Source organism: Motacilla alba, chromosome 5 (assembly GCF_015832195.1).
Source record: "Motacilla alba alba isolate MOTALB_02 chromosome 5, Motacilla_alba_V1.0_pri, whole genome shotgun sequence".
NCBI classification, from domain to species: domain Eukaryota; kingdom Metazoa; phylum Chordata; class Aves; order Passeriformes; family Motacillidae; genus Motacilla; species Motacilla alba.
The window spans coordinates 10,525,617-10,543,436 of NC_052020.1; the positions used below are offsets into that span (position 1 = coordinate 10,525,617).

Sequence of the window (17,820 nt, forward strand, 5' to 3'; positions counted from 1 at the left end):
TTTTCATTGAGAACAATAACTCCAACATTTGAAACCATAACAAAACAGCATTTTACTAATTCCTTACAATAATGAACATCATTTAGCTAATCATCCTTCAGTATGCTCTTCAAAAGCACAAAATTAGGAATGCCAATGAGTAAAACAAGCAAAAAAAAAGTTGTTCTTGTGGACTTTTGAGAGGACTTTTATTTTCCAGAAATCTTTTTACCAGAATACTTAGCATGCCTCAATGATGTGATAAATACAGACACAGCTCAGTGTTTTCAGAGCTGGATTCGGGTCAAACATCATCTTTGCTTTTGTTTAGCATAGTTTTGTATTAGGTTATGAGAAGAAAAACAAGCCACAAACAGTTTATTCTGTGTCCCCTTTGTAACAGCCAGGGTTCAACACAGGATGAAATAGCCCCTCCCCTTTGTTTATTAATTATGATTTTCAGATGGGTTTGTGTGCAGCTATGCTGTTTGGTATCTTTAAAAGTTGGGATCTGTGTAACCCCAAAAGGCTGAAGAGCTCCTTTCAAGGAGGTCCTAGAACAACAGAGCCATTAGTCATTTGGAAAGTATTTACAAAACAAGTGAAATTGGAAAAGCAAGGATGAAATCCACCTCCTAGATGGCAAGCAAAGGCATTTAAAAGGTGTCTAGGTATGTGCTCACAGAGCTCTAGGATATTTCTTTGTTTGCTTTCTCCACATTCTTAGAGTTCTTCTGGGCCTTTTTATGGATTCCGTATTTTCTGTCTCTTATTTGTTTTCCCCGAATTGTTGACTTGCTTTCAGCAGAGGATGATGGGATGGGATTTTTTACCCCCCCCAGAACGTTTCAAAAAAGCATTTTTAGTCAAGTGGATGGATCAGTGTTGAATAGCGCAAGGTTATTTCCTTTTTAAGGAGCAGATTTCACTATCACCTTTTTGTTACTAGCAGTTTTCTATACTTTGCAAGGCGGGGCCAAAATGGGAACATCTAAGTAATAGAAATGTAATGGTTGTGACATATGAATGCTGAAATTGCTGGCTTGCTGAGTCTTTGAAGTGCATTACCAACCTCAGTTCCCAGTGTAGGGGCAGAGCTGGCAGACTGTTTCCCAGCTAAGCTGTCCCATGTGACCAGAATTTGAACTGCTGTAGATGTCTTAGTGCCAGCATTACGACTTGGATTTACCAAAATATTTTGTATTTGATCTTACGAGAATTCCAGATGCTGCCTAGTGAAGATACCTTCGTATTAGGACATAAATTTAAAATAGGAAATTAAAAAATTCTTAAAATGTGTAATAGCCATCAGAATAAATGAGACATATATACATATATCTGTATTTTCTGAAGGGCATAATACTGTGAAAGTATGGGAATTTTGCTGCTCTATTATAGAGTCTTTCAATTTCTGAAATTCTCAGATTGTTTTCCAGTTTCTAACATGTCATGTCTTTAATACACAGTTAATTAAAGTAGCATTTGATGAAGAAGTCAGTCCTGAAGTGGTGGAAATATTTAAGAAACAATTGATGAAGTTCCGTTACCCTCAGTCCATCTTCAGCACTTTTGCCTTTGCAGCTGGGCAAACAGCACCGCAGATAATTCTCCCAAAACAGAAAGAAAAGAACACTTCATTCCGGTACAGCCTTTCTTCTTTTCTTTTCTTTCCTTACTGATGTTCTTGTCTTGTGTTATCCAAATGCACTGGACAACCTGAAAGCTCTGCACAAGTGGAGATCATGTCAAAATAAGTGATTGCTGTTTTGCATCTCTTTGTATTTCCTGAGTAAGAGATAGATTAGTATGATACAGATGTTTATTTGGGATAGGAATTATAGTCTTGATCTAAACTTCTGGCTGCAGTAGATTTGAAGGAGCACCTTATTGCATTTTGAAACACACAGAATAGAAGTAGCATCTTGAGCTATGCAGCTTCAACAATGAAAGAAGATTAATTGTGTATTACTTTGTAATTAGTAGCCTAGTCACTTAAAGCCTGGTGTGAATTAGGATTAATTTTACCCCGTGCAATTACCCTACTGGTTTTTAATTTAGAGTTGGAGCTTTGGGTCCTCTTTCGAATTTTATGTTCCACGTTAATTTTTACTGGACCAGCTGCATCATGAGTCTGTTCCAGAGTGGTAGCTCCTGTGATTTTCTGTTGATTAGTGCATTGTTGACACAGGAAACAGAATCCCAAGCTAGTCATGAAATCCTACAACTTAAAGGTAGTTTCTATCTTTCCTGCCTTTACTTTGGCAACTTTCTAGATTTATCACATTACTAGCAAAATAAAACAACCTACAGAAAGGTGACCTCCTTAATGATTATATTCATTACCAGTAGAAAAAACCGACACAAATTTATCTTAAAGTAATACAATTTTTCTTTAAAAATTAACACAGGAAGTAATTTTTCTGAAGTCCATAGTTGCTGTATTTAGTGGAAAATGATTAAATCCATTTGCGTTCATCAGAGAAATCTGTAAATGCTATCAGGCAGAATCAGATGAATCTTTCCAAATGCTTTTGTTGTTTTGGATTTACAGTACCTTCTCCAAAAGCATTGTGAAGGGAGCAAAACGTGCTGGGAAGATGACAATTGGGCGCCAGTACTTGCTGAAGAAGAAAACAGGAACCATAGTGGAGGAAAGAGGGAATCGGCCTGGCTGGAATGAAGAGGATGATATCTCTGGTAAGAGTGGGACTTCTCTGTCCATGTTGGTTAATAAATCTGTCCTGTTATGCTTCCATTCTGGTACACTGAATGAGAAATACCTTCAATGAGACATTGAAGGGTTTTCCTAGACAGGAAAGAGAAGGGTTTCAAATCCGTGTGTTTAGTGAGTGTTTTCTTTTGCACTGAGAAGAGGAAGTTGACTTAATTCAGTGGTACAGCAAAGCGCTGAATTGTTTTTTAATTATCAAACTATTCAGATATGGTATCTTTTAGATCATTTTTACATCATGCTAGTGGAGATGAAACAGCACAGAAGCATGCTGCAACTTCTATTTATCTCTAGACATCTGACATCTGCAACTAGTCTGTGATGAGGAAGCAGTAACTGGTGAGGTGCAAGAGTGAGCAAATTGGAGACTTTTGCGGATGTGGAACTGACAAATGATTTCTGAAAGCAGCAGAACTCGTTACTACTGAAAATACCACTTCCCATATTTTTGGTTGAAATTATTTTGGGATAGAAGGTACAAAGAGGTTTGGGCAATTTGTGCAGTTTGTGTGATGGTGTGGAGTTTGACTTTCCCCAAAAAAAGCCTCTTTTCTTCCCATATGCTGCTGTCTATATCCTTAACTGGACCACTGCTAATTTATAATGAACCACTAGAGGGAACCAGATTCTCCTGTACATAAACAGGTGTTGTTTTGTCAAAGCATTCTTTCTTTAAAAAAAAAACACAGGCATCTCAGATAATGAAGTGTTCTTCAAACACTGATAATTTCTTCCAAACTTCAAACAAGCCGAATTTTGCTGTTGATTGTTTGGTCACTGAGCAAGGCAACTCATGTGACTTAGGAACAGATGTATGAGAGTTGTCTAAAGCAGGGCTGAAGCCTCTGTTCTCTCTGAAATGGAAGAAAGCCATTCCAGGCAAGCTTCAAAATATTGTTTCTCTTTTTTCATTCCAGATAAAGTGATGAGAAATAGGCAAAAAGAAAGCTTTGGAAAACACAGAATGTCTTTAGAGTGCTGAAAAATTACGTTCTTAATTGAATTTCCAGCATCTTCCTGAAGTGCTGAGTTACCATGTGCTCTGATGTTACTTGTTCTTTGGGTCAGAAACAATTCTGCAGGCTGGACCTGGGTGATTTTGGGGTGATTTTGTGTCCTTCACCCAGAGACACCAAGCACAGTCATACCTGTATATTCACAGTCTCTTGATGATGAAGAAGTTTGAAGAGTTTTTGCACTGCTGATAACACAAAACAACAGTATTCTTCCGTGAACACAGGTGCTGTATAAGATTAGTGACAGTCGCTTTTTTCCTTCCCTAAAAAAAAAAAATCTAAAATTACAGCTTGTGAGCCTCTAGGCCTGCTGCTTTCCAGGTGTCTTGGCTGGGAACGTGTTAAGGTGACCAAAGGCTGAGTTTGCTGTTCTCTCCATGCAGCACTGGCACATCAGGGACAGGGAGCTGTCAGCAGCAGTGACTCTGCTTCAGACAGAGTGCAGAGAGCACAGGCAGGAATCACTGCAGTTCCTTTTGTATTGACTGCTGTGGCTTTGGCTTTGGTTTTGTTTGCAAGTCTCAAAAACTGAAGTATAGGAAACTCTGCAGCTCTGCCAACAATGAACTACCTACAGCAGGTGATGCACTGTCTTAGAAAAGAAATGTTAAAGATAGGCCTGGAAGGAAGACTAGGAGATCAAGTAGTCCAACTCTCTGCCCCAAGGCAAGATCAGCTTCATCCGTTCCTCATAGGTGTTTGCCTAACTTCTTCTTAAAAGCTTTCAGAGGTGAAGGTTCCACAACTCTAGGCAACTCATACCAATACTGGAACCATCCTTAACACTGGAGAAAACAAGCAATTTTCTGAGATTCAGGACTAAACATCCTCTTGCTGCAATTTAAACCCTTCATATCTTACTCTGCCACTGTGTACAGATAGAAGAGATGATTCCCCTCGTTCTGATTGCAATGCATAATGTATTTATGATCTATTGTTAAATTTTTCTGTTGTCTTCTCAATGTTAAATCTATGCAGTTCTTGCAGTTCTTTGTTTATTAGGCTTGATGGACTTCTGATCCTCTTCATTGCTCTTTTCTCAGGCTTCTTTAGGTAGTCCTCATCTAACTTGCAATGTGATTTTGAGAACTGGGCACAGTACTGTAGTTATGGGTTGTTGTCAATGAACATCTGATTTCCCTCGAATTCCTCCTCATCTCCTTGTTTTCAGAGTTTAGAATATCTCAATCATTAATAAATTCTTTTTCTTATAGTGGTCATATGGGTGTGTTCAATAAAACAAGAGACTGTGAAACCTTTTGAAAACAGTCAAATCTCAAGAACAGTAAAACAGAGGGATTATTCCTTAGTTTTTCAAAATCAAATAACTCATGCTAAACTTGAGGCAGCAAAATATCTTCATCTCCCTCTTCAGCTCAAGGACATGGATAGGAGCTCTTATGTTTAGCTTTTTATGCACAGGAGAGTGTTTTTTAAAATCTGATCACCAAGGTACCTGCTTTCATGGGAGAAAAATCCATTTAGGAAAAAATATTTCACAGAATACACCCTCATCTAGAGTCATTTATAGTTTTCCATTCAAAATTGTTAAATACCAAGATTTTGTATGACCCAAAAGAATTATTTCTAAAGTGCATTTCAATTTGTTTCTCATTAGTGCACTTCATACTTCAGATGTTCTGTGACTTCTTCTTACCATGAGAAAAGAGGAAAAAGAAGAGAGATGCTGAGGATTCGACTTTATTATTTAGATCAAATAGAGAAAATTTTTTTCCTTAGCTGAAAGGGCAAAGAAAATTTTTCATTTAGCTTTTATACTTAGATGCACAGGAAAAAAAATATAGAGGTACTACTCTGTAAATTCTGAATGTTGTCTACTGCCAGTAAAATGTTAATTATAGCATAATTTTTATTTTCTAAATAAGTTTGAATTGCAGTTTTAAGAAGTCCTGTTTTAAGTTTAAGTCCTCATATACTTTTCAGTGCCTCATCCATGAAGAAATACATCTCATATGCACATATTTCAATGCTTGAGGTGGTAGCAAGTAACTGATACATGCTGTGAGCAGTAAATCTGCTCTCAGAAGTATTTGGATATGGTTGAAAGTGTCACTAATAGGCAGGTGGCAGGTTTTGTACAAAGACCTTGCTTGACTTGAATTTCAGAGTAGTTTGAACTTGTGACGAAGTTTTTATCTCTCATGGTTGAAGTTTTTTCTGCTTTGGAAAGGGCAGCTGATATGCACGGCTGAAGAAAGCTGCTGCCTGACACTGAAACTGAGACATTCAGAACCCAACAGTCATCTCTTGTGAAATTACAACACTGAAACATTTAAAGCCTTAAAAAGTTTGTTAGTTCTTCTGAAGATAGCTTTAAAAAAAAAAAAAGTGTAGTTCATTTTTATCTTGAATGTGTAATGAATTTGTAAAGAGTTTGTAAATTGGTAAAGAAAGATTATCTGTCTTCAGTTCAGTTCAAATGAATATGTGAGATAACTTTCTCCAGGATTTTAGCTAGAGAGATGTCAGCCATGCCAGTAGGTAACTAGGTGCTATAGTCAGGTTTGCTGACTAAAATCCCATTTTAGTGTTTATAAATTCAGTAAGCTGTGGTTTGCATGTCCTGGACCTTGCCATTCATCACTGAGAGCAGCACAAACTTGTTTGGAAGAAAGGAGCATTGTTTGCTGTGTAACTGCTGGCCTCCCCAGGAAGATTATTCCCTTTAGTTTCAGATGACAGCGAGCTGCACACCAGTGGTACCCTGAAAGCATCAGAAAAATCAACCATGGAGCAATTAGTGGAAAGAGCCTGCTTCAGGGACTACCAGCGTTTGGGGCTGGGCACCATCAGCACGAATTCCTCTCGCTCCAAAACAGAATACTTGAGAATAACTGCACTGAACAGGATGTATTCCCTTTGCAGGAGGTGAGTTTGAATTCACTGAAGTAGCTGAAACTAGAGACACGTGTATGAATATCTGCATTAATGGATTTGCATTTAGCATCTCTTCTGTTCCTAAATAAAAAAGCAAGCTTCAGAAGCACTTATAAATAACTATTTTCTTCAAACTAAAAAGTATGTGTTAGAGTTCACTTCATGAAAGTATTTACTTTAAAAGTTTGTCATGTGCTGAAAGTCACATGCTGTGTTTTAGCACATCAACGTTACTGAGTCCTTTCTTTTTGTTGTGAAAGCTGATGTAGTTTGCTGACACTGCCCACAAAAATTCCTTTTAATACAAAAGCCTATCTGCATGAGTCATATCAGAAGACATTTGCATTCTCTAGAGCCAGTTTAGGCTGGTCATTGCTTTCATTATGGACAGTGGAATTGCCAGGAGGAAGGGCACAAAAGGAAAATACTAGATCCTTTCTTGTTTTCGGACTTGTCTAGAGTGCTGGTTTGGTTTACTCACCATGGAGTGCAATGCAGATGATGGGCTGAAATCTGTCCCTTTTCATTATGCTTTGAACATTATGCAGACAACCCTTTCCTCCCCTAAAACCACGAGGTTTTAATACTCTCTAGGCTTTTTTTGAAAATATAATTAGTATCTGAAAGATTTACAAATCTCAGGATATAAATATTTACCTACTGCTTTATTACTGTGGTTGCTGTGTAGGCTGTAAATACCATGTACATTTACTTTGTCTGAGGGCAGTTGAATAAATGTCCAAGAATTGAACTGGCAGAAATGGTGTATATTGTAGAGGGAATAAAAGTTATTTAGTAAGCAGCAGCTGTTTCTTGTTCCTCATCTTAGTTTCTTCTTAAGACATAAAATTGGCACTTAAGTTGACTTGTGATTTTTTTGGAGGTGATAGAAAATCATATTTCATATTGCTTGAATCCTTCTTTCACTAACATGAACAAAACTGCCATCTTACTGTGTTTTTTATCTGTAAAGGTATTATATCAGTGAATTTCCTAATCTCTCAGTGCATTGCAGTGTTTTAAGAGAACACAAAAATGCATTGTCAAGCACTCTGTTCCAAGGACTCCAACTGTAAAATTTAAATATATTTTTCCATAAATGGGAGACTATTGTTTTCATTGTGATACTTTAGGCAATTCAACATTCTTTCCTTTCAATTCTCATATTTCATATACAAGTGTCATAAATGGAACTACTGCATCGTTTGTGTACCTCAAAATTGTGTTTTCTGTCATGCTTAAAAATACGGCTTCATTATAGTGATAGATAAGAGATGTGCTAAGAAGAAAAATACTACCAAATAAAATGTAACCTTAAATGGAAAGTGATTAGTGATGAGACTCTTACAAAATTTTCATAATTCAATTTCTATTTCAAATGCAGTTTGCTTAAATTAATGTATTCCTAGGCTTGGAGTAAAAATGACTTTAAAAATAAAAGTAATTCTAACAGTTAAGGTGTATTTCATTAAGACGTGTTTTCAGCTTGTAATTTTAGAAATTTTATTTTTATTGCTGAGCATTTTGAAGGCAATTTTAACTGTTCCATTTTATTTTTTTTTTCCCCTTTGCTGTCAATGCAGCTATCCTGGGCTGCTGGTGGTCCCTCAGTCTGTCCAGGACAGCAGCCTGCAGAGAGTGGCTCGCTGCTACCGCCACAACCGCCTGCCCGTGGTCTGCTGGAAGAGCACCAAAAACAGCACTCTGCTCCTCAGGTCTGGGGGCTTCCATGGAAAAAGCGTGGTGGGCCTCTTCAAATCCCAGAACACACATCCCACGGGTGAGTTGATGCAGCCAGGCTTTCTCTAGCAGGAATTTCACATGGAAATGCTGATTTTGCCAGACGAAAATCAGTGATTCCATTGAACCAGGAGTCTCAGGGTATAAGTGGTTATCTGATGTTATTAATTACTGTGTGCCAAAATCCTGAATGGTGTGAAAGCAGCTCAAAAAAATATGAATGAACAATTTAGGCAGAAATTGGACCAACACAAGATTTATCAGAATAGTTAGCTTTTCAGAAGAGTGTAATATTAGGGTAACATCAATTTTGGGAATAACATTTGTTGACTTCCATCATTCACAGGCAGTGTTTAGGATACTTCTGACTGCCTGGATTTCCATCTCATGCTAATAGCTTTCTCAGAGTTAACTTCATGCCAAGAATGAGTCAGTATTTTCTTTAATCAAACTGATAGTTGTTTAGAAATTATTCCAGAATTAGGCCATAAGTTTTCTTTTTGGAGGAAAAAGAAATGTGAGGTCGAATTGGAGTACCAGAAACTCATTAAGGTATCAAAGAGATTCTTATGTCCTGTTTATGTTTGTTTTCTCCCCAGTAATGGCTAAAATGCAACTAAAAGTTTTCTCTCTATTCAAGTGTGTTCTACAGAATTTTTCAAAACCTGTAAGAAGCATAATGTACACTTATGTGCAAGTGCCATTAAAGTAATTTGAAAATTATGTGATTTAAATATTTTTTACATAGTCCTCCATAATTTTTCCTTCACAGCATACCTTTATGAAAACCATGTTTTTCTTGCTTTTAAGAGCAATTTTATCAGACATATTGAGGTTTTGTGTGTATCAAATGCACCTTTAAAATCTCATTATTTCAAAGGTGTTAGAAAAATGTTTTTAATGTTAGACAGTGTCTGGACTGACTGTTAAGGCTAATTTGTGAATCACTAATTATCTGCTGAATATTCACTGCTATGGCACTGATTGAATGTATCTCTTCAGTGTTTTATGGGAACATTTTTTAGTTGGAGTGATGAGCAATGAAGGCAATGAACTGAAATTTATATAATGTGGTTTTTTTGAAGGGATTAATGAAATTAATCAGTGAAGTGCCACCAATAGTTGACACAGCAGCTGCCAAAGCTAATGGGTACACCAGTTCTCCCACATCCTTATGTTGTGAATACCAGGCATGGCAATTCAAATGTTAGTCTTCAGGTGATTTAATAGTGATTGTCCTGGCTGAAATACAGATGAGGCATCTTTAACCTGGTACAAATAGAGAATAAATTGAAAAAAAAAAAGACTTTTTTTGAGACTATTGCAGGAATAGTCTCAAAATTATGTAAAGACAAATACTTTGATGTTTTCTTTAGTAGTTTTCTGATGGATTCTTTTCTTAATTTCTTCTAAAGGCTATATATAGCCTTTTATATTGCCATATGTCCACCAGAATATTACAGAGTAGATAAATGGATTTGACAATAGCTGTGACTGACAGATACTTGCTTTTGGAGTTACTGCTCCTTTTAAAGTGTGAAGAAAATGGAGACTTCCCTCAGGAAGGAAAATGGAAAATATTTCTAGGTTGTTTATCTTTTAATGGAGTTGAAGCTTGTTGAAATAAAAGTGATCAGCTAAGGTAGTTGTACACAGCTGCCTCAGCAGGAGTTGTGTGCAGTGAAGGGAAGTCTGTGATGGAAAACTCATCATGAAGCAAACTAAGAGGACAAAGAGAATCTGAAGTTAAATTCAAGTAGACATATTCATTCTTTCCTAAATAGGAGTAGATTTTTATTGGTCAGTTCTGGGTTGATACAGAGAAACGAGGAGGGCCTGCTGGAGCTTAGTGAACATTTTTGTGATTTCCTGTTACGTGGTGTGTTACGCAAGTTTTCAGAGCACAGTTGGTGGTCAGTGTGTTATATAAGAAGCACAGAACATATTTTTTGAGAAATTATGCGCAGTACTTAATTTCTGTGTGGAACCAAACTGCATGTGCAACAGAATTGTATTTTCTAACGTCTGTCCAAAAGAAAAGATTTTTAACAGATGTTTAGATATGAAATGGAGAGTATATAGGTCTTTTGAAATGATCCTTTGAAACCTGCAAGTTGGTTTCTGAATTACTTTGCCTTTCTGGGAATTCTGTTGCAGAGCACTGTAGTTCTAAATATGACATTCTACACCTAAATTAGCATTTAGTGGTCAGCTGCCCTGTGGAAAGAACATTTATGTATCTTGGATGTAGTAACACTATCCAAGAGAACAGTTGTCTTGCTTCAGGCTGAGTTATTGATTGTATTAGGACTTGTAAGATAAAGATGGAGCAACCTGTGAGCAGGCAGATAAAGCACCTATTAGCATTGCAGGACTAAGCAATGCATTTCTTTCCTGAGACACAAACCAAATTAAGTGGGATAAAATTGCCTCATCCCCCATCTTTTGTTAAATCCATGTTTCTGTGGTGATTTCACATGTGATACAGTGCATGAAAGGTTTTGATTTCATGGAAATCCCAGTTCATTGCTGGTAGGGGGCAATGCTTTGAGTCACCTCTGTATGCTGCTGTGATGGGATGAGTTGTGGTGAGATTGAAGGGGCACATTTTCCATCTGTAAACCATCACAATGATATTTTTGCCCTCAGTCTTTAATCCTGGTATCTGCTTGGTTCAATGACAGACTTTGATGTAAGTCAAGCTGTTTTCTAAAACACACACAATACTCTTCACAAAATAAAACTTTGTAAGTGCAAGTGGTATAGACATTATCCTTTCATTTAGACAGCTCATTCCTTTTAATTTAACTAAATTGTTAAGAACTTAATTGACTTTTTGTAATATTATTTCAAGGGCTAGGGGACCCAGAGATCATTCCAGTAGATTTCAGGATGTGTAAATCCTGCTTAGGAGTAGAAGAGAAAATAATGTTCCTGCCCAGGCTTTTTCCACTCGGTCAGAAAGAAACAGCATGATGTATCCTGCAGGAAACATCATCACTTCCTAATTGTACTTTCAATTCAGATACTAATTTCAATCTTGAAATTTCTTTTGCCACTTCCAGCTAATTAGCTTACTGTCTATTAGTCTCCAGCATAGAATCTGATTGGATCATCATTGGAGAAAACGATTTACAAATTACCAGTGTTTTGTCAAAATGTGCTCAGTCGATTTCTTTGACTCTGACTCATACTCTTCCAAACGTTGGCTCTTGTGGGCAAGATACCAAGTCCTGGTTTAAGCAGCTATGAAACTTTTGCCCTATTGTAAGTCCAAAGATGGCTGCAATAAACTGGAATTCCAAAAAATTTGTTTGATATCTGAAAAAAAAGCAAACTGACTCATCGATACTGAACCCTATTTTGTCATCATGCTATGGCCCAGGACCTGAGCTTCAGCTCCTTTCCTTAGGTCCTTGCACCTGGACACAATGGGTGGAGTTTATGGTTGGGATCCCACAATGGTTGGGATTATTTGTTTTTCTTATTTGAAGGTTTTTTTCTCTTGGTTCTGTATTTTGTTAATACTTTCTTAACTTTTTAAATGGGCACTGTATCCCAAGGAACCTCCAAGCACAGGTAAGTAATCTTCCTTTTCTGGAATGAGGAAGAGCTGACTGAGTATGGTTTTTTCCTTTTGTTAAAGAAACAGCTCTGTCTGTTCTCTGCACATTTTGCTGACAAGCAGCACAACCTTAGAAATGTTACTTTTTGTTTGGAGAGTGAAGGGAAAGCTGCATTATCTTTGCTCATTTTATGCTGATGTTGTGGCTAGTGATGAATGTTTTCAGTAGTGACCATGAGGTGAAAGTTTCAGAAGTTCAGCTTTGTGTGGAATGCAGGAGAACATTGCTGGATCCTGCTGTGCAGCCAGGTGATGAACAGCTTGTCATCAAAGGAGAGGCTTTTTGAACCTTTGACAGACAAACTGGGACATTTTCAGTGCTCTGCTTTACACAGTAAGCCTTTTATTCTGCGTATTTACAAATTGTATTTTTCTTTTTAAATTCTGTTCTTCTTGTGACTCCAGCCCCCACTTCTCTAGAATCCTCAAGCAGTATAGAACAGGAGAAATACCTTCAAGCCTTGCTGAATGTGATATCCGTCCACTGCAAAAGGAATGGCAGTAATACCCTCACTGTCAGCCCAACCATTGCTCTGTCTCCAGGTAAAATTCCTTTGTACAGTGCTTTTCTCTGGCTAAGCTGAGACTTTTCTCTGATTTAGTGATAGCTCAGTGTTCCATATAAATTCTGTTGGTTCTTTATTGTTAGGCTTTCCAGATAGCCTGTTCACTCTTAGTTTCAGTGAATATGTTTCTCTGTGTAAAGGATGTTTGTAATCTTTCTCCTGAAATACTTTTCAATATTAATCTGGCAGTAAAGTCTTTTATAGCTAATGAAGTATAAACTGCATATTTTATTAAAGACTACCAAATTTAAAAGGATGCAAAATCTGCTCTATTTTATATAATGAGACAAAATCTCCTGTTTTGTATAATGAGGAAGTGTGAGGTTGCAAGATCAGAGCAGATGACATTGTTTAGCTTCAGCAGCAATGGAAGGCATAGAGGCCTCTTTATGCTTGACATACTCATAATGGGTTTCTATTAATGTAATTCCCAAATAGAGCTCTTTTTGCAGTGAAAACTCTTTCAACAGACACTATTTGAGTTATGCCTAGGTGGAGCCATGAAGAAATTAATCCATGTTTTATTTCAGTTTTTTTAATGATGAAACCTGGTGAGGTTTAGGTGAGGGTAACCCCAACGTGTCAGGAAGGACTGTGTGACTTGAAATTGTGTCTGTCTTGTCTTACTCAGTTGTAATTGGCCTAATACTGCCAAACAGTGGCTTTTCTTGTAAAGTAACACCATCCCAAAGTGTGTGTGCTCTGCTTCATTTATTGTAAAATATGTTGACTGCTTAGCTGTATCTAACACCTCCATACTGTTGCCAATGCACACATTTGTGTTAAAAACTAAATCCAAAGTACAAAATTGGCAAGAAACAGCTGTATTGGGTGAAAAAGGGCATTTTATCAGTCATATTAAGTATTAGTCTGGTTAACACTGTAGCTTTTTTAATCTTCTATTCTTTTTTTGGCTGACTTTAGGCACTGAAACGAGGGCTTCAAGAATGTCCACTGTGTTTAAGCAGGTAGTGCCAGGACATTTGGATGTAAATCTATCCAATAGCTTTGCTCGAGGAGGTTAGTAAGACTAGCTCAAAGTGTATTATTTGAAGTAATAAATGATGAAAACTGTTAGTGAAATAAAAATAATTATACTTTTTATTGATTCGTTGCTCTGTGAAACAACAAAACAGAAATTAGATTGGCCTCAGTCCACAATATTGTCTAATTTCTGTTCAAATCCTTTACTTACTATTGAAATAAAGTTGGTTTCATGTTGGAATTAGTGAAAAATTAAGCACTCAGATAGGGATTATGTTTCTAAATAATTTGGGATTCATCCATGTTTTTAATTTGTCTATGTATGGACTGAAAATGCATATTTTTATATAAGAATTCTACAGACTGTAGAATCTGCAATTACAAATCATTCCAGCATGTGTCTGAAGCTTTGCTGATGCTTCATAACATTACAAGTAATCTGTGAATAATTTTACTTTTAGTAGTAGGGAGTTCTGTGGCCAGGTGTAGTAGGTAGGGAGACACTGTGCATTTTTTGGAAATAGTTATTCCTAGATACAGGGGCTCATCAGTGCCATTTCTGCAAGAGCATTTCTTTCTGTTAGGGGGATTCCATCTCCTTCTACACTTCTAGTCTGATGAAGTTATGAATTTTTTTTATGTGTAACATGCACATAAATTAGTGCACCAAATTTCTTAAATATAGGTTTGTTAAAATAGGGGTGAATCTATTCCATACAAGAGAGCATTTTATATTTAATTTATTACCTTTCAGCCATGAAGTCTCCTTTGACAGTTATTTCTAAGCATCTAAATGCTGGTTTTCTTCTCTTTTGATACTTTTAGCATCTGAAATTAGTTAGGTTTACGTTAACCTGCTGAGGTTCTTTGCAACCTAAATCTTCTTGTGGGATGCAAGACCTACAGCTCATATGAAGAAGGATAAAAATATTTTGTAGAGAAGAAATTCCAGAAGAGGTGGGATGGGATTATGGAAATGAAGGAAGGAATAACAGAGAGGGAGAGAGAAAGGAGAATGCTCAGGGACGTGTAGGGAAGTGATGTGAGAATTGTAGCAGAAGGGAAGAGAGGAAGGGCAGGAGAGGACAGGGGGATCACCAAAGACTGGGGAATTTTCATTACTCAAAGGAATTCTGTGTATTTTCATTAATCACAGTCAATGCATATTTCTTATGTGAGAGTTTTGTGGATGTTCTGTGCTCACTGTGCTGCTCCTGTGCTCTAGCTGGAGGTGAATACAGCTGGTGATGTGGGTGAGGGGGCTGATGAGAGCAGGAGGGAGAGGTGGCTGCAGCTCTTGGGTGAATGATGCTGTGCCCAGCCTGGCTGAGCCCTGCAGCACTGGCAGTGCTGCTGCCTGCCAGCAGAGCTTGGGCTCTGCTCCATCCCCTTGTGCCAGCACAAAGGCACCAACAGCCCAGTGGTGCTGAGGGGCGGGGAAAGGGCTGCAGATAAGTCAGGGAAAGCTCTCTGCTTGCTGGGTGGAAGCTGTCCTTTGAAGATAAAGGGGTTACTGAAATAACTGCTGCTGGTTTCTAGGATTAGAGTTCGTGCTAAGTGTGATGGGATGAGTTTGTTGCTGCTCAAAGAAGGCAGTATGAGGTCCCAGACGTTGTTTTATTGGACATTGGGGTCCCTTGGCTGAATTTCAGCAGTAATCAGGAGGAGGGCAGGGAAGTTATCTCGTGTCTCGCTGGATCTCTGCCACACCTGCCCTGTGTATCTGAAAGGTGTCTGCTCACAGTTCAGCAGGACACAGGAGGACTTTGCTGAAACATGAGAATGTTTGACAAGTACAGTGGGAGCCCTGGGGAAGGTGAGAAGTTGACAGGGGAAGAGAGAACAGAGAAAGGGAGTATCTCCCTGGAGAGAAGTAAACACTAGGGGCTTTTTAGATTAGCTGACACAATCCTTTTAAAAGAAATTTTAAAATACACAGAGTATATAAAATCTCTAAAATTGTTCTCAAATCCATTATCACGAAGTTCCTCACTACTTTTTCTCAGCTAGATGTATTTCACATGTGAAGCAGCAAGCAGCTATGGATTATGCACTGTGCAAAATACAATAGCAGTGGTTTTGTGGTTTGGATTCCGGACCACTCTTTTCTTTCCTTGTGTTTATTTTCACACATACCAAGGCTCAAAATCCAGGTTCAGCTATGATACACCAGTAGAAAATTACATTTTCTAATTTTTTTTTTGTGCCAGACAATATATTTGTAATACATATAATTTTGAAATATAAGTTAGAATCATGTTCTGGTGCATGAACAGTATTTCTCGTTTTTTTAAAACCATCATTGTTCTGAACACTCATCAGTTGTTCTGAATAGTTGTGTCTGTGTCAAGTATGATTTTTTACTTTATCTGGAACATTGTTGCGAAGCATCTGCCCAAAGCTCAGTCAAGTTGGTTTTGATCTGAAATATTTGGTCAAACACTTATGTTTCATAATATATTTTCATTCTTTGACCTTTTCTTGGTTGATACTTTTCATGAGAATTGTAAGTTCACTCAAAAGCCATAGCTTTTCCTCTTCCTTCTTTGTAACTGCAGAGCAGCACTTCTTACCTGGAATAGCTGTGTCATTTAGCAGAATAAGAACTTTCCTCAGTATGTTTTGCCATTACTGGAGAAATTCTAGGATATTTATAATTTGAAAATACAGACCCAGCTCAGAGAATCATTTCCAAAGCAGGAAACATTAACATTTTGAGTATGTTTTAATCGAATATTTGTATTAAAAGGACTCGGTTATGTTGATGTGGGTTTTGAGCCAAAGATAAATGCACTGATAAACACATAATGAATGCTCCCACAGAAAATGATGATTTTTGCAAGGGGAGAGAATATCTCTTTCTGTGGTAGATATTACAAGTTTTCTAAATTCTGTACTTGTACCCAGGCTTTTAAAAATGTTTGTAGGTGTACAGAACTAATATCTTGCATTCTGCTTTAATTTTGAGGTCCATCAAATTCTATACTTAATGTCCCTAGACTAAACCAGCTTTTTATAACAGGCGTTAATGTTGGGATTTTTAATTGAACTAACTTTCAGCTGTATAGAAACTTTCAATAAATTCTTCAACAGAATGATTTAATCATTACATTTCCTTTGGTATTATGATTATGGAAAAACACATGGTGGCTTTGCAACATGTCTGAAACTATTGCAATGACAATGGAAATTATTCCTGTTTGATAAATGGATTCCTCCTTCCCATTTTATATTGGTTTTGTGGCTTGATTGATGTTTTGTCTTGTGATGCCTGAGATTCGTGCTGTCTGATAAATCATGTGCTATGAAGAAATGCAATATATACTAGATCTTTGGAAATTAATAAGTAACCCTTTTCTTCTCTCTTGCAATGTTTGGCTGCAATGTGCATTCCATTCCTCCTCCTTCTGTCTTAACTGTTATCTGCCAGTGCTTGGGCACAGAGATAAATGTTTCACTCATTCCAATTCCAAATCAGCAACTAAGGAAAGAGTCCACCAAGGTACTGTATTCTGTGTCCTGAAAGCCCATTCTTTTCTACCATCTGCTGCTACTATGTCTTAATTCATTCTAAAGTGATACTGACAGAAAGCCTTTTTTCCTGCACTAACAAAATTTCGGGGGTTTTAGCTCAGTGTTGTGGATTTATGTTTTGGTGCTTTTTCACCCATTTAAAATATGCACACTGACAGTGATGTAACACAGAGTGATATGTAGAAAATTTTCTGTCTGAAAGTTAAAACAGCTAAAAATCAGTTCTGGAAAAGAGTTTAGTATTCCTACTGCTTTAGGAAAATAGCTAAGAAACACTTATCTAGCCAATGAATTTCTTTCCATAGTTATTATTAATGTTAATGAACAGGGGGAAATGGATTACTGTCAAATCAGAAAGTCATAATAATCCAGTAATACATAAGATACTGCTAACAAAAATAAAGTACTAGGCAAAAGTACAGTAGAAACATAATTGTGCCTTTGAATCACTGCTGTCCATGCTGGCAAACATGTTCATCTGCATGTATTTGTAGCCAGTTTTGTTGCTTTTGATGTGCCACAAGTGCTGATGATGAGTGCATTTGTGAAATGCTCCAAAGTGTCACTGTGTATTTTTGTACTCTTCATCTATGGGGACAGCAATTTGTGTTGGAAATTTTTCATAGCAAATGAATGAGAACTTCTTTCTCTTCTTAAGTGTTTGCTGTGATTTCTGCTTGCTGAAGTCTCTATTATTTCACGTGCAGTAGCTGAGACATGGAATAAAAGTTTGTACTAAACACACTC

The 17,820-nt window shown here is 37.3% G+C and overlaps 1 protein-coding gene across 6 annotated transcripts in view; it reads left to right on the forward strand.

Moving 5' to 3' along the window:
• Positions 1-17,820, forward strand: part of SBF2 (SET binding factor 2) — a 236,072-nt gene that overhangs the window by 190,991 nt on the left and 27,261 nt on the right. For 2 of the 6 annotated variants that reach the window (XM_038139505.1, XM_038139506.1), the window contains exons 24-30: positions 1,446-1,621; positions 2,531-2,676; positions 6,417-6,615; positions 8,208-8,404; positions 12,395-12,532; positions 13,480-13,575; positions 16,970-17,041. In XM_038139505.1, the coding sequence (XP_037995433.1) occupies positions 1,446-1,621; positions 2,531-2,676; positions 6,417-6,615; positions 8,208-8,404; positions 12,395-12,532; positions 13,480-13,575; positions 16,970-17,041 (1,024 nt within the window). The remainder of the gene's footprint in view (positions 1-1,445; positions 1,622-2,530; positions 2,677-6,416; positions 6,616-8,207; positions 8,405-12,394; positions 12,533-13,479; positions 13,576-16,969; positions 17,042-17,820) is intronic. The other 4 variants (XM_038139508.1, XM_038139509.1, XM_038139510.1 and 1 more) reach the window with 3 other exon arrangements.